At 39.2% G+C, this 26118-nt stretch overlaps 3 protein-coding genes across 3 annotated transcripts in view; all 3 read right to left on the reverse strand.

Moving 5' to 3' along the window:
- acsl2 (acyl-CoA synthetase long chain family member 2) overlaps positions 1–26118 on the reverse strand; it is a 180440-nt gene that overhangs the window by 149703 nt on the left and 4619 nt on the right. The window lies entirely within an intron of this gene.
- Positions 1–26118, reverse strand: part of prkg1l (protein kinase cGMP-dependent 1, like) — a 155914-nt gene that overhangs the window by 114083 nt on the left and 15713 nt on the right. The window lies entirely within an intron of this gene.
- On the reverse strand, positions 1009–18672 carry kansl3 (KAT8 regulatory NSL complex subunit 3). Its single transcript, XM_037681112.1, has 22 exons — positions 18598–18672; positions 17527–17795; positions 17192–17362; positions 16969–17059; positions 16522–16707; positions 16309–16437; positions 16084–16200; positions 15885–15983; positions 14728–14799; positions 14568–14642; positions 13772–13929; positions 13125–13188; positions 12852–13040; positions 12371–12527; positions 11982–12059; positions 11516–11701; positions 9426–9513; positions 9097–9224; positions 8599–8705; positions 3515–3713; positions 1708–1826; positions 1009–1136 (listed from the first exon to the last, which is right to left on the reverse strand). The coding sequence occupies exons 2-22, from the start codon at positions 17733–17735 to the stop codon at positions 1131–1133; spliced, it is 2628 nt and encodes an 875-aa protein (XP_037537040.1). The 5' UTR covers positions 17736–17795; positions 18598–18672; the 3' UTR covers positions 1009–1130.

Consider the following 26118-nt stretch of genomic DNA (forward strand, 5'->3'; position numbering starts at 1 on the left):
AGACAAACTATTCTTATCTTTATGCCAACGTCAATGTTTATCTCCCTGATTGCTGCCTCTGGGTGGATCTGAAGACAGGAAGTCTGCTGCAGAGAGTTGCATTTACTCTGCTACTGTAAACACACTCGTGCTTTAGTAAGCATTGCAATATTCTGAAGTGCTTTACACACACGAACAAATATTTTAACTAGCAAAGCGAACATAGTCAGACAAGCAGAATCAGTTTACTTTAAAAGAGCAGTTTAAATAAAATGTAAACTATTAGTGCAGATTGGAAATAGTACTCTAAACACCAGAGCATGAACTAGATGGGTTGGAATTTTGTTTCCCTCACAGAAGCATCTTTAATCTTGCTTTTTTTTTAAAAACTTGTCACAGTATTACAATTTGATGATTTATTGGAGTTTTAATCAAGCTTTAATGGCAAATTTAAGGCACAAAAACAGGTAAAGGTATAAAAGCAAAAGGAAACTTGGAAAACATTTTTATGGCTTACTGTTATGCAATGTTAAAGTTGGCTGATGATATTTAAACCATTGTTTACACTAAAATTAACCAACATGGAGATGTTCTGACAAATACAGCTGTGATATTTACATGAATCACAACAAGCTGGCATTCCTGTTGAGAACATTAAATTAGGCTGTTATGGGATATTATCAATATACTCAGACACAGAGGTTGTATTTTAAGGAAGGTTTGTGGACGTCACCAAACTTGACACATTCGCCCTTCTTTAGACTTTGCAGCTTTTTCCAAGTAGTTCATTGTTTACCTTCATCTAATCATCTCCTGTAGAGAAAACACAGGGATCGTCTTGACTTTTTTTGTCTGAATGCAAGAGTTAGTCAATGAGGAGTTGAAGCTGTAGTCTGAAGACCAGGAGTTTGTGATATACAAAAACAAAATCGGAGCATTGCAGCAGCTCAACAGCAGCCATCAGCCCCCTCCATGCTCCTCCTGCCGTCTCTCTGGAGGATGTGAGGCAGTTTTTTCTCTTGTTGTGGGCTTCATGTGTCCATCACTGCAGGGAGAGCCGGGTGTCCTCAGCAGGCCGTCGCTCCATGATGTCACCGACTCAGCACCATCTTACACTTCCCATCCTGCATCTCCACAGTGAGGCAGGATTTTTACTGCTGTTACAACACAATCAAACAAAGCAATTTTTGTTCAGTCTTTACAAGAATTTACACATTTTACTTTTATTAGACGTTAGTTTCACCCTTGCAATTGTGCAACCAGCATCATCACTTGTATTAGAATATTATCAGCTAGAATAGTTTAATGCCTGGTTGCAAGCGCTGCATCTCTTTGACAAAACGTGATTTGCTATAGTTCTCCATGAAAAGCAAAATAAATATGAACTAATGAACTTTATTATTGCAAAATTATTCAAACCGTAAACCTGTGTCCATACTTAAAAGCACATTGTAAGCACCAAGTCCTCAGTGGAGGCAGTTTATACACCAACAACTGCACATTAGATTAGAGGACATGTTTTCTTTCGGCTGCTCCCTTCCTCAGGGGTCGCCACAGACAACTAACTCACACCAAGACTTGGCAATTGTTTTTACTCTGGATGCTTTTCCTGACGCAAAGGATACTAATGAACTGCCAAAGAGACAAAAAGAAGCCAATTTGTGCTAAAACGTTAGAAAATATAAAAAGCTCCAAGTGAAATGTGTCTCAGATGGTGAAATGACACACCTTGGGCTCAAGTGTACGAGCCGCCGTTACATTTTCCCCAGCTGGGCTGAGAGACGATGCTCGACTCGGCTGCGCTCCTCGAAGAGTCACCGTTATAGAAGCCGGTGCTTTCTGTCCCCCTAACACAGAAACAAAAAAAGCTCAAGTCAATTCAATTCAATTCAAAAATACTTTATTAATCCCAGAGGGAAATTAAGTGTTGTCGTAGCTCATCATCTTGGATGATGTTCCAGAGTTGTTATAGATGCTGAGCTGTGGGCAGGAAGGTTCTCCTGCAGTGAATTCAAAGAATCTGGCCACAGATACTGATCCATCCACCTGGATCCAGTTTGCTGTCAGATCTGGTGGGCCTCTCGGTCCTCCTGGGTAGCAGAACTGCCCGACTGCTGGGTAGAATTCCTCCCTTAGCAATGGTCACTCTTCCCAGCAGTATGCCGAGCTTCTTGTCACCACGGACAGCCAGCTTACGGTGTTGGGGGATGATCCTGGTCCTCCCATTGTCAAAAGCTGAGTTTCCCACCAGCTCCATGATCTTGGTGGTCAGGTACTCGAGCACAGCTGACAGGTTGATGGAAATTCAACCACGGTGCCTCCTTTTCTACTCCTTTGGGGCTGTAGCTGATGTATTTGAGCTTTTGAGACGTTAATCAGATGCTCCTGGTTGTTAAAAAAAAAAAAACACCTTGTCGCCATGGTTACGCATCATAACAAATGCCCAAAAGTAGAAAGGTTTCTATAAAAATCCTTCCAGCTGCACTGCATCCAATACCAGAGGAAGTAATCATCCGAAAAAAAAGTGATTTACATCCAGAAAAAAGAGGAATTAAAAGTTTTCAAAAGCAATAACACAGAATGAAAGTTACAGAGCTGCTCCAACATGCAGCCACCCCGAGCGGCGCAATTCTAGAACAGCAACAGTAACAAACTAGATCTGCTACTTCCAAAATACGAAGATAAATAAATAAAATTCAATAAATGGAAGAACCTAACCACAAACATCAGAGTGATATCATGAAAGTTGTCTTCGTGGTGAGCAGGCAGATTCAAGCAGAAGCAGGATGTAGAATGGTGAATATAATTTAAAGGTTGACTGAAGCTAAATGCATTTAGACAGAGACAGAGCAAAACTGAGGACAAAAACAAAACAGGAAGCAATGGATATGAGTTTGATTTCAGTCTTTATTTTTTTAACAGCATGGACAGATTTTGTATAATGCCACATGTAAATGTTAATATTGTTGCAAGACTCCTCTGGAGATCAACAGTTATGTTCATGGAGATTTAAGCAGGTGATTTAAAGAAAGACTTTACAAAAAGTTGCAAGATGAAGAGGCAAAATAAAATAACATGCAATGGCATTCATTAAAAAAAACAACTAACAAAGAAAGCAATCTTTTATTATTAAATCAGGCAAACTCAATAAACTTGACTTTGAACTTCATTCTTCAGGACCAGATGATTTCACACAGTTCTACTTCATGAAGGCATTTGTTTCTGTATAAACTTGTGTCCAAATTAGATGAAATTTTAAGACCGAGTTTCCCTTTTATGGCTCTTTGTGGACATGGAAACAAAACATGTTTATGGCTCCGACTAGCCTTCAGATGACAAACAGCTGCACGTCTGACTCAGCGAACTGTACACCAGTTAGGTTCGTCCGGGTAAACGATCTCCACACAAGGACTTCCTCTAATGCAGTAATCCTCCCTGACCTACAGACGTCCTGAACTGTTGTTTCCAAAACAAAAGCACGAACGAACCACGAACGTTCAACGAGGCTGTCTCGATTTGGCAGTTCGACACATACCAGCAGTCTGATTAGTGATGTGAGCCAAGCCGGGCAAGCTGCTGGCCAGTTTGGCCAGCCCTCCGTTGGCGAGCAGCTGATGGATGGTTGTGGTTTTGGCGACTCCTCCTGCGGTGACCACAGGCACAGCCCGGAGCAGAGTACTGCCGCTGGTGCCGACCGAGCTCAGGACCGGATCCTGAGACTTACCACAAACCGCCTGTAGATGGAGGAGAAAATAACATTAAAGACTTTCTACAAACCCACAGAAAAGCAGAAAGCTGATCATTTTACTTTTTAATGAAATAAAACACATTTTGTTGACCAATCTTCAACTGGCATGAACACAAAATAACGGATGTTACTATAATTCAGACATGTTTCTGTTAAACCTCTTTGGTTTCTGCAAAGCTGAGAGATGTGATCCGTCATCAAATTACACACAAAATCCTTCTGGGTGGACGGTCTACAGTGGATAGGAAGCAAACCTCAAATGTTGTTGCACGGAAAACTCCAGTAAAATGTCTGAAGTGCTTTTAGACACATCTTGACTACCAGACGCTACTTTTTTCTCACACTTTGTACCCTGCAGTTTATATGCAGGAGCGTCTTATTTATGCACTTTTTTCATAATTTTAAAAATTATATTTTATTTTGAAATACTTTTTGCCATCTCTTGGTAACTTCCTGCTGCTGACTAACATTTTCCTTTGACAGGGCTGGGCGCTTGTGGCTCCCAGCACCCCGCCCCACATGCGGGAAGGCATCTGTAGCAGAGTGAATGCCCTCAGGCAATCAGATGTAAGACTCTTGCTCATGGTTTCAAATACCCAACCAGACTGAGAATCTTCACCAGCATACCCAACCATAACTCCTCCCACTCTGTCATCATGTGACCAGAAGTCTAACCTTAATGACCAACCAGGTACTCTCCAGGACCATCCCCCAAGACAGACGTGAATTAAGTTCTGCAGATTGTTCCCGTGTTGTTACTGGATTTTATTCTTCATGCACAGACCTGTTCTTTTGCTCAGCAATAATGGAAAACATACAAAGAATTTCTCATGACGCAGCTTTCATGTTAAAAGCGATCAGCTGTCGAGGAGGAAACGGCTTGCAGTCCGTAAGCTGCATCAACATGGTCAGGACTGGAGACGCAAAAGCAGTCAAGTCTGGTGCATGCTTTAATAAAAGTTTTTAAATTCTTTCTGTGTCGGTAAATATGCATTTAAATACTGGGATCTCATTTTAAAGTTACATCCAAACATGAAGCGAAGAAACAGAAGGGGTCTTTCCCCCTCCTCTTTTCGTCATGTGAGCTTAACGGTAGAGAAGTCGTCAGATTTATTTTTAAAGCAGTCAGTCAGTCAAGACTGATACATATTTAAATAAAAGTTTTTTAAAAATCTTTCTGTGTACGGTAAATATGTGTTAAAAGTACCAATATCTCACTTAAACTCACACAGAAGGGAGGGGACAACAGGAGGGAGGGTGGGGCTGTTCCCCCTTCCTTCCTCCTGCTCCTCCTCCTCCTCCTCGTATGAGCTCTTTGCTGAATATAAATCACGTCAAATTTATTTAAAAAAGTACATTAAAAACAGCAGTTAACAAAAGTGTTTAACCAATAAAAATCAATGGTACTAATTTCATGAATATTTACCATATTTTACCGGTACTATTTGACTTCCGGTCACATGACCTCGATAAGATCTCTGGGGAATATTTACCGGTAAATAATTTTTTTAATTTTTTTGGTTACGTAGGTGTTTGGCACTGTTCTGTTCAGTGATTACACTTAGATAGTTATTGTGTTCATTTTGGAAGTATAATGGTTGTAAACTTGAGTCAGACAGCGAAGCTTCATGAAGACTGAGCGCATGTTGAGAGCAAGCTATATCCTGTGAAACGCCATCTGCTGGCTGATTCTTGTACTACAACAAGAAAGACGCACACAGCCGGAGCAGTCTGGGGGCACAGATCCTGACGATAAACGGTGAATGCCCGCGGCTAAATAACCAGAGCGTCTTATTTATGTACAAAATTATGATTTATCTTATATTTAATAAGTGCGGCTTAGAGACAGGTGCATTCTTTAGCTTGAGAATTACGGTGCATGCTAGGGCTGGGCCATATCATATCGTTCACGATAATACCGGTAAAAAAAGTTTGCCCGGGAAAAAAAACGATATCATGATATGCTAATTTCATGACGCAATACGTCAGGGTGCCCTGCCCCCTTAACAGAACCGAGCGCGCTAAACGACCAAACCGAATTGCGCACCCCCCTCCTCCTGTCAGTACTGGTGTGACGCTAATTAGCTGTGCGCAATACTAGCTAGCTAAAAAGCTAAAAACAAACAACGCACGACTCAGCTGTGTCTCCATCCAGCTCTAAACTGCAGGTAACTCAACTGTCTCTTGAGTTCCAGAGTCCGTGGACCAAGAACAGAGTCATGTGATCAGAGACAGAGCATCAGAGAAATGAGTCATTCCTGCAGGAACAGAGGAAGAAGAAACTCCACAAGCTTCAGGGTCAGCTGATCACCTTGTTACAAGTTCTGGAAGTTATAGCTCATTTAAAGGCAACATATATTTTGTTACATTTATGCTCAACAGATCTTAAACTTCATTTTATTTAGTTATTTTGGGAAACTTCACCTGCACTTTAGTTTTTGTGGTGGATTTATTGATCTATTTGTGCAGACTTTTTCAAGCTAAATAACAGAAGGATCTTTTTATTTTTATACTTGGAGACTGAATACTTTACTAAATAAAGTAATTTCAGTAAAATTACCCCTTGTTTTTTTTTTTAATTTTATGTAATACTGCAAAACAACATGTTAAGTTAATTTTGTTAAATAAATAAACTATGATTTCTGTTTTTTTTTTTTATATCGCAAAATTTATCGTTATCGTCAGAATGCTCTGAAATATCACGCTATTATATTTGAGTCATATCGCCCACCCCTAGTGCACACCCGTATCTGACCCAACAATCAAAAATCGTTTGCTATAATTTGGATTTTTTCCAAATCTATAAAAATCCTGATAAAACTTCTGGGGTAGAAATGTTGCTGATGCAATATGCTCATTAAACCATACAAACTATAAATGGGCTCATACTGGTGGTTCTTCATTGATCGACTACAAAGGTTCAGATTAAAAAATAGTTTTTGATACAGACAAAATGTTAGAGTACAGTGTTGTGTGAAAGTATTCGGCCCCCTTGAACTTTTCAACCTTTTGCCACATTTCAGGCTTCAAACATAAAGATATAAAATTTTAATTTTTTGTGAAGAATCAACAACAAGTGGGACACAATCGTGAAGTGGGATGAAATTTAATGGATGTGTCAAACTTTATTAACAAATAAAAAACTGAAAAGTGGGGCATGCAATATTATTCGGCCCCCTTGCGTTAATACTTTGTAGCTCTGCATTTTGCTGCAGTTCCAGCTGCAAGTCTCTTGGGGTATGTCTCTATCAGTTTTGCCCATTCTTCTTTGCAAAACAGCTCGAGCTCAGTGAGGTTGGATGGAGAGCGTTTGTGAACAGCAGTCTTCAGCTCTTTCCACAGATTCTCGATTGGATTCAGGTCTGGACTTTGACTTGGCCATTCCAACACCTGGATACGTTTATTTGTGAACCATTCCATTGTAGATTTGATGTTTTGGATCATCGTCTTGTTGAAAGATAAATCTCCGTACCAGTCTCAGGTCTCTTGCAGACTCAAACAGGTTTTCTTCCAGAATGGTCCTGTATTTGGCCCGATCCATCTTCCCATCAATTCTGACCATCTTCCCTGTCCCTGCTGATGAAAAGCAGGCCCAAACCATGATGCTGCCACCACCATGTTTGACAGTGGGGATGGTGTGTTCAGGGTGATGAGCTGTGTTGCTTTTACGCCAAACATATCGTTTTGCATTGTGGCCAAACAGTTGTATTTTGGTTTCATGTGACCAGAGCACCTTCTTCCACATGTTTGGTGTGTCTCCCAGGTGCTTGTGACAAACTTTAAACAACACTTTTTATGGATATCTTTGAGAAATGTCTTTCTTCTTGCCACTCTTCCATAAAGGCCAGATTTGTGCAGTGTACGACTGATTGTTGTCCTATGGACAGACTCTCCCACCTCAGCTGTAGATCTCTGCAGTTCACCCAGAGTGATCATGGGCCTCTTGGCTGCATCTCTGATCAGTCTTCTCCTTGTTCCAGATGAAAGTTTAGAGGGACGGCCGGGTCTTGGTAGATTTGCAGTGGTCTGATACTCCTTCCATTTCAACATGATTGCTTGCACAGTGCTCCTTGGGATGTTTAAAGCTTGGGAAATCTTTTTGTATCCAAATCCGGCTTTAAACTTCTCCACAACAGTATCTCGGACCTGCCTGGTGTGTTCCTTGGTCTTCATGATGCTCTCTGCGCTTTGAACAGAACCCTGAGACTATCACAGAGCAGGTGCATTTATACGGAGACTTGATTACACACAGGTGGATTCTATTTATCATCATCAGTCATTTGGGACAACAGTGGATCATTCATAGATCCTCACTGAACTTCTGGAGTGAGTTTGCTGCACTGAAAGTAAAGGGCCGAATAATATTGCACGCCCCACTTTTCAGTTTTTTATTTGTTAAAATAGTTTGACACATCCAATAAATTTCATTCCACTTCAAGATTGTGTCCCACTTGTTGTTGATTCTTCACAAAAAATTTAAATTTTATATTTTTATGTTTGAAGTCTGAAATGTGGCAAAAGGTTGAAAAGTTCAAGGGGGCAGAATACTTTCGCAAGGCACTGTAAATCACTGTGGAAAGTGTTAACAAAATATAAATAAGCTCCTGTAAACTTTTTCACATTAGCCCTTCAACTTGCCTTTATTTTATTTACATGTATTTGTGTGAATCTCATAAAATGCATGTAAACCTGATGATTTTTTTTATTCCTTATTGTCTTTTTTGTATTATAATGCTGGTTACTGTATATCTGTGCATGTTTATTTTTATTTGAATTGCTTTGTTAAGCACTTGGGATTACGTGTTTATGTAGTACTTTATAAACGCAAACCTGAGCTGAATACATAAATTAATCATGTTCTCTTGGTGTACCTGGGTGCTGCCTGCATTTGTTGCTGTAGAAGGTGAGTTAGGAGCTTTGGTAACGATCTCCTGAAGACTGAAACTTAGGCCTTGCAGAAGACTGCTTGCAGAAGGTGCTGCAGAAAACAAAAACAATAAAATCCACAAATTAGTGAAGTTCAAATTTGGGTGAAATCTATGCAAGGCAAATATAATAAAAACTTTCACAAACTGGTATCTAATTCATATTGTTAAAAGGTCTACTGGACCTAAACTAGATAGACAAACATGGGTCAACACAAAATTATGTCCAAGGGTGAAGGTTTAGATCAGTGAAAAGCAGCAATGGCGCAAGAGGTGATCAATGATGATGTTTGCAGAAATATGTTGTTTTTGATCCAGAGTTCAGAACCTGAATCCTGCTCAATAAAGCAGACAGAACAGCTCTGTGTGTTGAAGCTGCTGAACTGAGATTATTTGCACAGTTTAGTACAAACAAGCGTGCAAAGCAGGACAAGAAAGAGATACCTTGGGAAGTAGCTGGAGCTTGCACCTGGACTGGTGTGGAGGACACCGACACCATGCAAGGCTGCACGCTGCTGAATGAGCTGGAGCCTGGGGACAGGGCACCAGACACCTCTGAGAGACTACCAGACCTGCAGTGACACACATACCACCAGTCTGCTCAGGAGCTACCCCAAAAAGTCCTGTTTGACTATTATTCAGCTTCCAAACTCTGAGTATCACCACTCATCAATCCCTCTGCACCAGACACCTTTCTGTCTAACAGGCTGGGTGTGGATGTGGGTGTAGTATGAACGCAATGTGAGTGTGTGCAGCAGAGAGGGGAAGCTTACCGCTGTCCTGTCAGGAGCCCAGAAAGTTCCTTGGCACCAGCCACAGTTTGTCCCATTGCCATAGAGAATGGCTTACCAGAGACACCCACTGGATCAAGAAGCAAAGTAATAGCACAGTCAGTTATTTAACCTTAAGGTTAATAAAAAAATATATATTAAAAAAATATATATTTGTAAAGAGGTAGACACCAGTCAAAATAAAACACAGATAGTCAAACATTATAAGCTGCAGTTCTTTTGAAATGCTGCACACTGAGCAAGAAATTTTCATCTGAAGATTGGAATGAAAGCTATTTAAAAAACTCTCGTCTCCCCACTGGTGATGTTATCAATCCAGGAAAGCCCCCAAACTTTATCAGTTCACTTGAGTCATACAAACATTAAAAAAAAGTCCTGTTTCTGAAAAGCTAAAATAACTTTCCTAACTACATATTATACAGTGGATATCAGGGGAAATGATACTTCAGCAAATGAATTATATGATATTAAAAACTGTTGCTTCGCTACGATTGAGAAACTAACCTGCTGGAAATTTCATTGCTACTTAAAACTCACACAATCTAAAATGACAGAGGCAGCAACAAGTTTATCATAACTCAATGAAAACAAAACCCCACAAAAAGTGGCTGAGATCTGCTAAATATGTGCTCTTCAGGGAAATCAAAGGCAGTATCTCACTGGGCTGTGAATAGCGCTCATAGAAGATTTTCCTGAATGCCTCAACTTCCTTGGGTTTTCAATTTCCTCGTGTGAATTGCAGTGGTGACCAGTCCCGGTTCTTGGGCTTTGAACATATTCAAAATATTTGTGCAACAACTTATTTCTCAAAATAGTCATGAACTTGTTGTGGTCATCTTCAGAGCTGCATTTTGACTTCTTCTCAAAAGGTCTCCACCTCCTTTTGACTCCTCCTCTGTCAGAAAACATGTGAGACAAATGTCCAGGTCTAAAAATCACACTTATGGCAATAATCATTAAAATACTGGTCCAAATCTGCCTGTCCTCTTTCATTAAGTGTACCCGAGCAGATTAAATCACAAATGTGGGGGAGGCTGCCAAGGTGAGTACAGAATGTGCCGAGGTTGGCAACGAAATAATGGACACGGCCAAAAATGCAGCTTTGTAAGCCGTGCACAAAAACAGGCCATGATTTTCAAAAACTGACCTCATCTCGTTGGCTGCTTGGTTGAAAACATTTCAGCGTTCTTTTGCAGCATTCCTTACAATTTGTCCATGAATTTGAGCAATTTCTTCTTCTTCTTTCAGCTTTTCCCTCTTCAGGGGTCTCCACAGCAATTCAGTTGTTCAACCTGTGCTGTACCTCTGATGATTTCATCCATCTCCTAAGAAGAACCTCAACATCTTCATTTCTGCCACTTCCAGTTCTTTCTCCTGTCTTTTTATCAATGTCTCCAGATCATGCAACATAGCTGGTCTCACCACTGTCTTGTAAACGTTTCCTTTGACCTGATGATTTTGAGCAAGCAGTCTCCTAAAAGTCACAGCTTAGTGTGATAACGCCTTTAAGTTGAACAAAGACTTTCCATATTTACCGTACTTTCTGATTTAAAAGTTGCACCGCTGTATAAGTCACATCAGTCCAATTATGTTTAATAAATTGAAAAAAAAAAAAAAACTAAATATGTCGCTTCACTTTATAAGTCACATCTATTATGCGTCACCGCTGATCACCTGGAAATGCGTGAAATCGTCACATCTCAGCCAAAAACTGGGTTATAAATATGGGGGAAAAAACATAAATTAGTTGCTTCGGACTATAAGTCACATGACTTGCTAGTTTATGCAAAAAAGATGCGACTTATAGTCCGAACAGCACGGTACACACTAAACTACAGTTAAAGGGTCCCTCCTTCCCTCTGAGGTCAATGATGCTGCAGTGAATGCTGAGCTTTCTTATAAGTAAAGGCCTCGTAGTCAGCCACTATTCAGCCCAACAAATTTCAATAGGACTACTATAAACATGTTTATATTTATTTTAATCAAACCTTCTATTAAAATTTTGTAACTTCTGTGGCATCATTACAACTTGAAATTAGTTTCTATTGAATCATGTGTGTGCAGAAGATTACCAGGTTTTGAGCACTCGGCAGGGCTGACGGTGCTTCCTGCTGTCTCACTCTGGGAAACAATGGTGACTTTAATCTTTGCCTTCTTGGAGACTTTGCTCGGTGTGGGACTGGGCGTCTGTCTCCTTTTGCCATGAGAGCGCACCTCATCTCTGTCCAGGCCTTCCATCTGATCCCCGCTGACTGGTACTGCACCACAGGAACAAGGGCACACGTGTAAACAACGACGACTTGAGCCTGTAGTGTTTTATTGTTTTGAGACGTCATTAACTCAGTTTGACATTTTTAATCAACTTTCCATCGTCTCTGATTTACCCTTATCATTTAATGTGGGTAATGATCTAAAATGTTCGTTTTCCAATCAAAGCACAACATTAGATATACTGACTGAACTCAAAGTTGTGAATACAAAGAAATGGGAGAAAAGGTAAAGAGGAAAGAAAAGAGTGAAAGAGGGACAGACACTTACCAAAAATACAAGGAGGGGTGCCAGGAGGAAGATTTTTCCTCACAAGCATGTTTTGTTTCATAAAAGCAGCAAACTGAGCTGGAATGAACCAGAAGAAAAGCCAGAAAGGAAAGTCGTAGAAGAGACAAGAGGAAAGTATTTCAGTCACGTTCCATCTCATCCCATCAGATGTTGAGATGTGATAATGAAGTTTTATTTTGTTTTTCTCCTGCATATGACACACTACCTCCATCTGCTCAGCTCACACAGTTTGTGCACAGTTCAGCAGGAGCTGAAGTGAATAACTAAGTTAAAACACATAAAAAGGTCTAAAGTGTTTACAGACTGCAGTGTTGACTGATGACAGTGAATGTTTGCATTCTTCCACTTTAATAAGATTGTTAGCTAACCTTGAGCCTGCTTGTGAGTGAGAACGGTGCCCGAGCGTTGCATGTGAGTCTTGAGGAGCTGCGTAGCTGTGATCAGACTGGACTTTTGTGCTGGCGACAGACCAGAGGTCTTGGGTTTGGGGCTTGATGTGGGGCTGCTGCAGACACTCGACAGATCCTGAGAAGAAAATTAAGGCGGAACAGTTTGTAGCGTTAATTTATAACTACAGTTTTAATAAAGTACAGTATGTTTTATTGAAGTACCGCTTCAAAACACTAATAATAGATAACACTTGTATTAATTTGTAGTAAACCAAACATAAACACTAAAATTAAAAGGGAAACAATTGAGTTCTCATTCTCAAGTTTTGGTTTAGTGATTCTAATAGTTTGCACAACAGTTTTATATTGTGTTAAAAACCAAAGATAATATATGGTAAACTGAAAGTTTTGAAGTATTTTTTATTAAAAATGTGAAGCTTATTAATATATTTTTTCTAACCTCTGAACCAGAGGGAGAGATGGGAACTCTAAGCGCAGGGGACGAAGGTCGTCCTCTCTCAATATCAAAGGGAAGTTCTCGCCGAGGCCTTTTCTTCTTCTCTGTGTCCAAGTCCCGCATCTCTCCAGAACCATGACTGTGGCCCTCTGCCCGAGTTAGGACACCTGACAAGAAGTCAGCTATCTCATCCTAAATGTTTAAATAATTGATTAAAAAATACATCAGAAATGAGTAATATTCTGAAAAAAAAAAAGATGAATTATTTCCATTTACCTGAATGCAGCGATCCACCATTGACTGCGTTAATCCTTCTGATTTCATCTTTGCTGAATTGATTCTGTGGAGGAGTTTTGTGTTAAAACGCAACAAACAAAAAAGTGCTCAGTATAAAACAAATTAAAAAGTGAAACCAAAGGTGCAGCCTCTCAAAGTGTTCAGAATGTCTGCCTCAGATAAAACAGACCAATTTAGATTCAGATTATAATGGATCTCTCCCATTCTGTGAGGGCATTTTGAATTAAACAATGTGGTTTATTCAGGGAAGGAAAAGTCAAGATATCATTCCAGAGTCTTGCAGGCACAAAAATGCAACGCAAGGCTCACAGAATAATCTTCACAAGAAGCCACAAAGTTATTTACAATAAGTTTGCCTCGGGTGAAAGACAGAGTCATTGATTAGACCACACAGATGCTACTCGTGCTCACCAGTTTAGCTCTGTGATGATCCCCATTGTTTGCGAAGAAACTAATCAAATTTACTTCTTCGTTTGGAGTCTACAATTTTACACAACTGCACCATAAAGAGACAGCTGCATGCTCTTCCAACTTTCATTGTTTGACAAGTTCTTCATATGACAAACAGCTGTCACTGTGTTAAGGTTTAAAATTTTCTGTTTTACCCTTTTAAGTTTGTGACTGACCTGAGGTTGTCGTCTGCTCCTCCCACCACCACCATGCTGTTATCTGCCCTCAGCCTCTCCCTGAACTCCTCCATGCCGTCTGTGGTACACTGGAGAGCATTCTGTCCAACCACAAACAGCACGGGGGTCTTCATGTCCAACAGGGGGTCATCCACATCCTGCAAACCAGGAACACATCGAGATTCACCAAACGTGAAAAAAGCTCCAGCATGAACAAACGGGTAATAAATGATGTTTGATTTACATTCCAAAAACATTTATGTTACAATCTATTCATGTCTGGTTTTCTGTTAAATATTTGCTATTAATTTTAAATTTAGAATGTTGTAATTTATAAATAATTTACCACCAAACTAATATGGAGCATTTCAAGAAAAATCAACACCTCTGCCTGAAGTGAAAGTAAACTAACTAGTTATAATCTCTCAATATGTACCTTGCAAATAATTAATGCACAATAGCACATTCAGTTTCTACCAGATTTTTAACTGTTTTAACAACCACCCCACAAAAACGGAGAGTTTATGGTCCTAATCACAAGGTTGAAGATTACTGCAATGTGTTAATTTTGTGAATTTTTGGCTTCTTTTAGAGATATTTGGCAGTATTAGAAGCTCAAGGTCTACTTTCCAAATAGCAAGTTGCTAACACATAATATCCTGCCTTAATATTCTGTAGTTTTACAAAAGCTTGATCATAAATTGTTCATATTTTCTCTTTTTTTCCTATAATAGGATTTCTGTCCTGAGAAAACAAATTTCCATACTATACAAAACTGTGTAAAACCCTTTCTTACCCCTCTCGGCCCATTGACTGTTAACAGCGGGAAGCCAAGACACACCACAGCAGTCAGATACTCCATAAGGGATACCTAAAATAGGAAAGTTTCAAGTTAATGATGCATTCAACAAATATATTGTCAGTGTTGCATTAGAGCAATTTGATTTAAATCTTACATGACAAGCAATAAGAGCACCGGCATTCCAGCCAACCAGGATGATGGGTTTATGTGGGAAGTGACTGTGAACCTGTTGAAGAAAAATTCTATTACAATAATATTGCTGCAAAAATGAATATGAGAAAGAGTTCACGAGACCAAGGACAAGATGGAAGCTTAGCAGCGAAGCTCCCGAAACTATAGACCAACTTTCTTAAAAAAAAAACTCAATATTTGCCAAATAAGAAACTGTGCTGACCATGTCAAAGTCTACGACTGCAAAGCAGTGTGATATTTTTAATCATGGACGCAAAACAAAGAAAACTCTGCCAAATTCATCGGGCAGACCAGCTGTTATATCTACCCAGTGGTGGGCACAGCTAACCAATTAGCTTTGCTAACCCATATTCCACCAACTAAAAAATTAGTTTCACTATGGCTAAACTGCTAAACAGGTAAATAAATTAGTGGAAGCCAACAATAAACTGCTAATTGCTAAGACAACTGTCACTTAGTCTGCATCACACGTTTTGGTTTTCTTACAGGTGAAGCTGCATCAACCAATCACGTCTTGTCACATGCACACATAGTAAACCAATGGCGTGCATAATGGACTCTTTGAGACACGCCCACAACAGACAGGAACAAGCTTGTGAATTTTTTTAGTGGACTAAGCTGGCGAAACCTAATTTAGCAGAAGCTAATTCCACTAAAGGTTTCCAAAGTTGGAGAAAACGCTAAATCCGCTAAACGAAGAATTAGTTTTGTTATTAGCTGAGCTATTTTAGTATGTAAAATCTGATCTCATAATAATGCATTTTATGGATATGTAATTGATGCACGTTACTGTATGAGAATGTGCATGTTTGTTCATATGAAATGGAGCATAAATTATCGTAATACACCCAAATATTCCAGGATATTTTTTATTGTAACTTTAAAACGACTAATGAAAATAAGCTATTCATCAATCAATCACTAACAAACTTTACCCTTTTAATAAAAACCAAATGCTTTCTAGGACAGCTACAAAGCTAAGCTACCATATGTAGAACATAAAAATCTGGAAATATCTAATATTTCTATGGTATGTAGTATATAGAAGATTAATTCAAATATATAAATGTAACAAACATCATTTGGAGAAACAAATACTATAAAATCTGAACATCCTACCTCCATGACTTTGGCCCTGACGGTCCCCAACATGTGCTCCAAACATTGTGTGATTCCAATACTGGCTCCGCTGTTCACATGAGTGTGCACTGGGATCACCTGTCACACAAACAGAACTTTAAAGCTTTAACTGAGAAAAAAAAAAACAGATAAAATATTATTGAAGAAGATAAATATTTGACTGAGTGAGATTTTAAACCTTTCCAAAGCAGGAGAGCTGCGACTGCCAAAATCTCATGCGTCGTGAGGTGGAGAGGGCAGGATTAGTTGGGCTTGATGGTGCAATAAGGATGAGAGGGGATCCGGGAAGTTTGTTCTGCACGTGCAAAAGTACAGACCAGAGTATGAGGTTTGCAACACACAGATCTTGTAAAGAGAAATAAAGAAAGTTGTGTGAAATTACTTTTCGAGCGAAGACTTTTACCGGTTTGTTTTGTGACAGGACTCCGACAGCTGGATCCCAAGGGCGTTTCAGAAGCAGTGACAAAGCCTCTGCACTGGGAGCTCCAGTCTTTGCAGACGGCAGCAGCATTCTCTCGATCAGCGAGGGCAGCTTTCCAGACAAACACAGGATAACGCCAAATAAAACACCCAAGCCTTTTAAAGCACAGTTATTCTTAAGTTTTCGAGATCATACCTTGCTTTTGAGAGTCTGCAGCACATCCAGGTATGCAGCAAGCATGGTGAGGCTTAAAGATTCAATCAGAGTTGTGTGTAACCACTGGGTCAGTTTAGAATCCCAGTTCACGCTGGCGAGTGCGTGTCGTACCTTCTTGGCACACTTGTCCACAGCTATTCGTCGCAAAATTGGTTCGTTGCATGCCTAACAAAAGCAAAAAGTGGCGTCATTACTCACCTGCTGTCTCTCTTTTTTTTTTTTAAATGAAAGAAACTCCAACTGCTTTTACTTTTTAGTCAAAATAAAATAATAATAATTATGGGGTCTACATGATCCAACAAAAAGAAAAGGCAAGCACTGCAAAAACTTGTGATTTTAAAGAAATAACGCCCGAACAACTACTACGAAAACAAGAAAATTAAAAGAAATTAAATAAATAAAATACTATTAAAAATATTGCAATACATTTTCATTGGCCAGACGTGCAAGTCTTTCAGCTTGAAGAGCTTTAAGGACTTTGTTGAACAGTTTGTTCTGCACCACTGACCATCCCGTCCTGAAACAAACAAACAAAAAACAAAACATGATCTCAAAACAACACACTGCAACTGCAGGATTTTGTATTGCAGCATCACATAGAGACTAAATCAAATCAATAATGAGGGAATCAGTCCACGTGTTTGGTTACTTGTTTAGATGTTCCTCCCAGTCCTCAGGGGGTGGGGGGCTCTCGGCAGCAGTTCGAGCAAACAGGACATGTCGTTCACATTCCTTCATCACACTAAGAGCCTTCTGGTTGTCGTATAGAAGAACAGGTGACGGCATGACCGTTTCCACATCTATTAGAGATTCGGAGTCTCTGCGTGTAAACAAGCAAATAAAATCCACTTCAAAAGTACTGTAACGTTTAAAAAGCATTTATTGATCAACCTAACTACCTGAAGACAAATTTGCAACAGGTAGATAGAAATAGTCTGACATTTCCTTGATAAATAAAATCAGTTTTGAAGCTTTTGTACTCACGATGAGGGTTCAGGTTGACGACGAGGAGTCACGAACAGCGTCCTTGTAGGCCGAGCACTGCTGGCATCTGGGTGAGCGTTCCATGGTTTTGCATAGCTGTGGTCCAGAAATACTAAATCTAGGTCCCGTTCATAGGCAGACAGCTGAAACAGTAAGGATGTACCCATTTTGCGTGCAGCTGTCTGCAAGTCTTTATCCCCACGATGCATACTTTTCTTGGGCCTCAAAAGGCCCGCAAGACGCCAGAAATCTGTGACAATCAGGCTAAGCTGACAGAGCAGAAACAGAAGAATATTAAATACATGTTTTGAAATATCTGTAAAAAAAATACTTATCCACCTCCTTACAAAGCGTTTTTAGATAAAAAAAAAATTATCATCCCATTTACTTCTCAAACAGTAAAGTGGCTCCAGAAATGAGTCAAACCCGTGAGGATACTTTCCAAAGGACAATAAATCTTTTGATTACACAATTTAGGCATAATGTGATCCAATTCTGATCAATATTTATTTGGTTTCTTGTTCAATTCCCATTACTGTTAGTTTAAAACTACAACAATAGTGATAAATAATGGGCCATGAGCGTACAAGCATATTTATACAAACACATATGTTAATTTTCAACAATTACAATAGTCATTATTTACACACGGTTCTGCGCTGCACATAATGAATTTGATCATTTCTATGTACCTACTTGTAAACAAGTATTCGACATCTTTTTAATCCTCGCTAATTTATCTTAAGTTTTGTCTGGTTTAATTTGAAAACGTCCAAGACCATCATCGATTAAATTTAAATGCGTATAAAAAGCATCAGTTCATAAACATGCTTTGTACTTAGTACCATTTGTTGCTGGATCTTAATCGTTAAAATTAATGTTTAATTTCTTGTAAGCCTAAATAAAATAAGCACATGGGTTGATAACAACTACGTCGTTTAGCTAAATAAAGCATTGAATATTCAGCATCGATGACTGAAGGCGGTATAGGATGGCCTTGCATTACGATGTTAGCATAACAAGCTAAGAGACCTAAATCAGTCTCGTTGTCGCTGTTTTCTTGCTACTTACCTTATTTTTATCATATCATTTTTATCCAGACAACTTCAGCTCTTTCCTAAACCGAGCAAAAAACTAAAGCCGGACATGTTTATCGTTATATTCCCAGAAGGTACGTAAGATTGTTGAGCTCGTAAGCTTTACTTCCTTTGTTGCCTAAATTGTTGCCAGGTATTTCTACAAATCCTCCTTTATTTCAAAGCTGATAACAAGTAAGAAAGAAATGGCCGTATTTAATCTAACTGGCAACCGCTTCTTTAGCGCCCTTGAAAGGGACGCAAAATATGGACTGGATTTACGTACAAACTGGATTAGCGCACCATAAGATTGTTCAAATGCGGTAAAAAAAATCTATTAATTTTCATTTATATGTGGAAAAAAAACCCATCTTCCTTATCACAAAAAATGCATAGGTAAACAAACATTTAAAAGGTTGAATCAGTAGCTTAGTTTGTTTTTAACCATACATTGAATCAAATACCTTCAAAATTGCTTCAACATTTTAACTGATTTTGGAGTGCACTCACTTCTTGCTATTGGTGCCCTACCCTTGTTGTTTAGGTACAGCTATGAATTATCTAAAATTCTATTGAAACAATCCCTTTTTTCATACATAAATGTTGTTAAACTGGTCACTTAAACATAAGTTTTCTCAGCTCATGAACAATATATCAGGAGCAACATTGTCTTGAACTGTAATAACAAGGTGATGTTCACTAAAAATGGACTTGATGAAGAAGTGTAGTTTGTAGGCCTATGCCAGTTTCTGAACAGAGATGTATTTTTGTTGTGTAATCAGAAACTGAGCTTCTACAGGACATACATGGTAGGACTTGTTGCTTAATGTTAGATCAATATTAATTCCTTGAAGACAAAATGGGAATGGTTGTCACAAAACCAAGCATAACAATAGAGACCTTAGCAAGACAAAAAATAAAAATATATTTACTTTAAATCCTGGACTAGACTGTTTTTAGGAAAATAACGAAAAGATAACCTTTTGGCTTAAAATGAAAAATACACCGACCATCCAACTGCCTAGCATTACTTTCTCAGCAACATTGTCATCAAGAAGATTTTAACACAAAGCTGGAGAAGAATATTAAAGCACAAATGCAAACATAATTGTTATATTTCAACAAGGGATGCAAAATATAACCTTTAAATTATAATATAATATTTCTAGAACATTTACACTACAGCTAATTTAACATTTTATTACAGCTTGCAAGAAGAAACACCATTTAATGGAGCAATCTATCTTTTTAAATTTATTTACTGCAGCATGACAAAATTTCAGCCTTAAAACAAATCTGTAAACACTGACGTCAAATCCACCAACTCCACTAATGAATACAGTATTGTGTTTTCTCTTGACATCTTTGAAATCCTTGGTAAAAGTATTGCACAACTTTACCGGTTATTCGTGTCCTTAAAATTTTTCCATATTTGGCAATTCTTCCCATCAGAAGGGCAGGGCTATTCAAATGGAGGCCTGCGGGACACTTATGGCCTCCTTCATCAATCAACCTTTATTTAGACAGGTAAATCCCATTGAGCCTCGAGGACTCATTTACAAGAGAGACCTGATTTCAACAAAGAAAGATGACGACAATGGACAACAGCAACAACAATAAACAATTGTAAAAAGTCATACTGCAGTTTTTTTGTTGTTGTTTTTTTACAAATAGGATGGCTAAAAGGAAAAGGTAACAAAACAAAAAAAAGAAAGAAAAAAACCCAGCTAGATTCTAAGGTGAATGTAGAAAACTAAAAACAGGAACATGTCTGCATCATTCACCAATGAGTTCATAATTTAAATTTATTCATCAGGACTCTGTATCACAGAGCAGACAGCATCCCCACTAGCTCAGGAGCCAGGCAGAAGGAGAAATCCCACACAAGATAGGCTCTAGAGCAATGTGGATATCCTAACTGGGCCTTCCTGAAAGCAGAGAAGAAACCCAAACAGGACTCCAGTCAGCCATCAGGTGAAAAGGAGGAACCCAGACCAGTGGTCATTCCGTATGTTGAGGGGGTATCAGAGAAACTGAGACGTTTATTTTCTAAACATAACGTCCCAGTGGCTTTTAAACCCCCAAATACATTACAGCAAAGACTGGTTCATCCCAAAGATCCAGTCCCCCGGCACAAACAGAGTAATATTGTGTCAGGAGGGCTGTGATCAGTCTTACATCGGGGAAACAAAACAGCCACTGGCCAAAAGGATGGCCCAGCACAGAAGATCAACATCATTAGGCCAGGACTCTGCGGTCTACACTCATCTCCAGGCCAGCGGTCACTCTTTCAGGGATGAAGATGTTCACATCCTGGACAGAGAGGAACGATGGTTTGAGAGAGGAGTAAAGGAGGCCATCTTTGTGAAAAGAAATCATCCATCATTAAACAGGGGTGGAGGCCTCCAGGATCAACTGTCCCCCTCTTACAATGCTGTGATTGCTAGTATCACTCAGCCCTCTGTGAACAGTAAACAGCCATCAGTGTGCTAATGATCCTTTGTTAGGCTGATGGTCCTTCTTGAGCATGTGATCAGCTGGTTTTGGTTGTCAGCAGCAAACTGGTTGATCCACTCTGAGAAGGTGCTATTTATAAGACTGAGCTGAATACAGCTCCTCAGACTGAGGAAGTCTCTCGGATGAGAGACGAAACGTTTCTATATATATATATTTTTTTTTTGAATGTCCAGAGGACCAGATTGAACTTTTTGGGATTTTTCTACCTGGATTATTGAGCATGCATCAGGATACAATGCCAAAGTGTTTCAGAAAAGGATTGTAAGTTCTATCATACAGGTAGATAACAACAAAAAAGGTTGAATCGTGTCTTCTGGACCATGGACAGATCTAGCTGGCAAGCTGTAGATTGAGGAAGTCTACTGGATGGGGGACAAAACTTTTCTCACTTAAAGAAACTGGTCCAGATGACATGATTTAACCATTTTTGTTGTCATCTACCTGGATGATTGAACTTACAACCTATAATCTATTATGATTTATTGATCACATACCACAGCTGGAAATATTCTCTGGATGTGGGATTCCAGTATATTGATTATCCAGTTCTTTGCAGCTCCTGAGTGGCAGCATGCAGCATGGCGACTAATGGTCCATAGCTGACTCTGATCTTGGGTTACAAGCTTCTGGGAGTATTTAATGACCTTGGGCTCAGATATTCTCTACTGGATAATTGCACTACCTTCAGTCCTGTTCCTGTGTTTTCCTACATGAAAATCATGACTTCTCATGCCTGCAACGCAGCATTTCATTGTGGAGCCACAGTCTGGACACCATTGGCTCTCCTTGCCATCATCCTACAATAACATCATTGGATCAGTTTTCTGGGTCTCGGTCCTGCTACTCTCCCACTTTTCACACTCATCATCTCCGTCAATGTAGAGAGGAAGTAAGCAAATCGTCCTGTACTTATATTCCTCTTAAAATACCTAAACAACATACTCACCTGATCTATGTTCCCTTTCAGAGACTCTACTTGGACAGAGTAAATAAATTATTTTTTTATTTTGTGTGGTCGGTTCTCTCTTTGTCAGTCTACGGTACTCTGTGTAAAACAACTAACCAATCATGATACTAGAATCAGTAACAAAATATAAATTTTCACCTACAAGTGTAAAATAAATGTAAGAAAATCGCTGTGTGACTAAGTGAACAGGTGAATGAGAAACATCGTAAATCACTTTTCAGTACAGAATCTTGGTAATGTGGTTAAACATATTGTTCCATTTTTCTTTAAATAATTTACTCAGCACAAAACTGTAATAAGACTGACCTCAAATTTGACATTTAAACAGATTACTGCAATACAAATGTGAAATGAATAGGCATTAAAAGTTGGGACCATAAGAAATGTCCCAGCAAATTCACTCCAAGGCCAGACCAAGCAATTCTAAGAGAAATTGTCAAAAAATAATCAATAAATAAAAATACCAGAGCTCCATCTCAGACTTTTTATGCCTCAGTTAGTAGAAAAAATGTTTTAGGTCAGTACAAATCCTTAGCAAAAGACTGAACAAGTATGACTTGTTTAAAAGGGTTAGAGGACAAAAGCCTCCTCTCTCTTCACTTTCCGTAAAAACAGAATATGACAGCATAACTTAGTGTGACCCACCTATAGGTCAAAATGTCATCAGCTTGGTGTTTTCTACTTCTAACAATCAAAAAAAAGATTTACTCAAAAGTGCCTTAAATATTTTCTCAAAATTTCATTTGACCGGTGTCATGAAAGAGGCGAAGAACAGAACATCCCACATTATTTTAATGTTTATTATAACAAATCAAATAGAACAAGTTGTAACCTTTATTACTTGCAAACAATTTAAAATGAATTCATGCAAGGCTCATGTCAACAGCTAAAACAATACAACCTGTTTACGAGTATAGAGTTGGTTGAACGGGACCCTAGATCAAGGAAGAAAATGTATTTACTGAGGTAGAAAAATTATTGCAATGAACCACCCTCCACCATCTTACCCACTTACACTTAAAACAGCAATAGTATGTATGTCTAAGAGTACTATATAACAACTTCTTGCCACTTTTCCCAAAGTCCACTCTGCCACCTCAGTTGCTTCTGTAACACAATGAAGACAGAGTCAAAACTAACACACTTTATACACAACAATAGTTAGAAAATTGAGAGAAATTTTAGATAACGTATTGAAAGATTAAAATACAATAACAAATTCACAACCAAAACAGCAGAGACCTGAATGTCTGTGGGCAAAATTAGAAAAAGGCTGAACAAGTATGGCTTGTTTGAAAAGGCTGCAGGAGAAAGCTTCTTTCCTCTTCAAAGAATGTGGCAGCACAACTTAGGTTTGTAAAGTTTTATCTGACTGAACAACAAGATTTCTGGAATAATGTCCTTTGGACAGGTGTAACTGAAGTTTTTGCCACAATGCACAGCACCTTGTCAGGAGAGGACTCAACAGCATGTCAACACAAACACCTTATACCAACTGTCAAACACGGTGGTGGTGGGGTGATGGTTTGGGCTTGTTTTACAGCCACAGGACATGGGCACTTTGCAGTCGTCGAGTCAACCATCAAGTCCTCTGTAGACCAAAGGATTCTTAGAACTAAAGTGAGACCATCTGTCCAACAGCAGAAGTTTGGACCAAACTGGGTCATGAAACAGGACAACGATCCCAAACACAGCATCAAATCTACAACAGAATGGTTCAAAAAGAACAGACCTTTAGGTCTTGCAGTGATCTTCTCTAAGTCCAGACTTTAACCCTAATAAAATAATGTGGCAGGACCTCAAGAGATCTATGCTGAAATAAATCTCTGCAAATGTCAGTTAACTGAAGCAGTTGTGTAAAGACGAGTGGAACCAAATGCCTCCATAAGCATGCAAGAGATTAACAAAGAAAAAATAAAGTTCTACAGAACACTTCCTGTTATTGCTCCTAAAGGAGGTTCTGCAAGTTATTGAATCATGGAGTGGATTCAGGTTTTCACACACTGCTTTTATTTGTGGCTTCGTTTCTGTTTGTTACTTAACGACACGGTGAAATCTGCTTTGTGTTACTTGAGGTTAGATTTCAGTATGTTTAGACCTTGATAAACTATTACTATAAAACCAATGTTGTTGTTTTTTTTATTATTTTTATTAGGCCTATGTCCTGATATGTAAACCCTAAATTCAGAGTATTAGTTATTGTCCCCATTACTGAATGTTCTTTACTTTCTTTGTAAACATTTTTATGTAAAGTGTAAAAAAATGAAGTGAGGGCAGGGGAAAAACAGACCAAACCAAGTACCACACAAAGGAGAAAAGACAAATGAACAACAGTGAGGACTGAACACAAAACAAAGTAATTGACCCCATAGATAACGAGCACATGGTAGAGTCTGATGAGCTGCTTTAAGTTGAGGAGTCCTCAGACCTCAGCTCCACTGTCAAGAGGACAACAACCCACCAAGGTAACGAAAAAGAAAAACTTGATTAATAATTCGAAATACATTTTACAAGCATGCAGTAATATTATGTGTACACTTTATAATAGCACTGTTGGGTTAAAAATGTGCAACTTAAATGACTACATGCTATATGAACATATTTTAATGATTGGCTGCTGAATGAGAGCGAGTCTTAGGCCCTATTTACAAGGACACGATGTGGAGAAACGTAGTTTTTTTTTCGTATGTAACTTAGAGGAAAAGATCCGCGTTGACACTGTAGTATTTTGGGTTTACACAGAGCCCTATAAAGTCTATTTATAGGGCTCTGTGTTTACATGCATCCGCAAGATTCCCCACCCCGCCCTCCCGAATCCGCTGTAGTTACCATGCCAGGTCATTAGATGGCGCTGTGAATTTTGTACCTTCACCTAATGCGCATGCGTGCTGCCTCGGCACGCTCTTTTCCTGTGAGCTAAAAAGCTCAGCTAACAACATAACAACAAGTTAAAGCTGCATTCTGGCTGGATTGTGGATAAAAGAGTCGACAGATTTGACGCCAAGCGGGACCGCTTCATCTAACAGCTCCACACCGGTCTCTGAGTGGACCAGAACCGAGTCGACTATGTTGGACTTTACTCCATGATAATCAGTAGCTGGTTTACAGCAGGTAAATCAACGTTCTTAATAATGTTAGCTTGTGTTTACTTCGGTTACAAAACAACCGAGTTTTTATTTTTCCTGAAAGAAGGAGCCGTCTCCCACCAGGCGGACCGGTTCTGAACGAGGCTCGGCAGCAGGACGTCGAAGAGAGATGATGGATGAACTATTTATTTAAAGTTCCCCTCAGTTCTTTTATTCAATCCATTCAATGTTCAGTTTAATTGTCAGTTTGTGGTGTTGAATAAATAAATAAAATAAAAATTAAACCTGATGTCTTCATTTTCAATGTTAACAGCATGCAATATGTTTAGCATCATTTGAATTACATAATGTCCCGATAGCTTCATTTAGCTCAGAGCTTCATTATATATCTCAAACTTAAGATAAATACTGTTTTATTATTATAAAACTTGTTATTTAGCACATTTAAATGTTATAGTGCAGCGCGACTTGTGCGCGTGCCACGTTCTATAAACGGCGACATTAGAACTGGATCAGATTGTGTCTCTTCCAACACAGATGTTGGTCACAGCACCTGGAATCTGACGTAGATTAACTACGAGATCAGTCGTAGTTCAGAAAGCAGTGCATCTGCCGCCATGTTGATAGAAATATAGCGTCGGTCCGCGCGTGCGTGTGCACATGTGGTTTAACACATAGTCTCTGCGGGAGCTCAGAGCGAGATGTTTACATTATCAAAGGGGGCTCAGCGAAAAACTTCCACTTTGGAAGGTAGGTTCAGAAACCTCCGGATTCAAAGAGAGGGGTCACTGGTGTCTGTAAATGATCCGCAGAGAGAAAGCTGCGGATGCACTCAAGATACGCGCCGTGTAAACGGCCCCTAACATCCTGGTGCGTAGTTCTAGAACTGCGCCGCTCAAGGTGGCTGCATTTTTGAGGTTTTGCTTTTGGAAACTAATTCCTCTTT

This window comes from Nematolebias whitei, chromosome 8 (assembly GCF_014905685.2).
Source record: "Nematolebias whitei isolate Nwh7 chromosome 8, NemWhi1, whole genome shotgun sequence".
Taxonomy (NCBI): domain Eukaryota; kingdom Metazoa; phylum Chordata; class Actinopteri; order Cyprinodontiformes; family Rivulidae; genus Nematolebias; species Nematolebias whitei.

Coding starts and splice junctions, on each gene's coding strand:
- kansl3 (XM_037681112.1), bottom strand. CDS start 17,735: ATGCATCGTGGGGATAAAGACTTGCAGACAGCTGCACGCAAAATGGGT. Junction 12,060..12,370: donor CACTCACAAGCAGGCTCAAG/GTTAGCTAACAA, acceptor GGTTCATTCCAG/CTCAGTTTGCTGCTTTTATG. Junction 9,514..11,515: donor TGCCGAGTGCTCAAAACCTG/GTAATCTTCTGC, acceptor TTCTTGATCCAG/TGGGTGTCTCTGGTAAGCCA.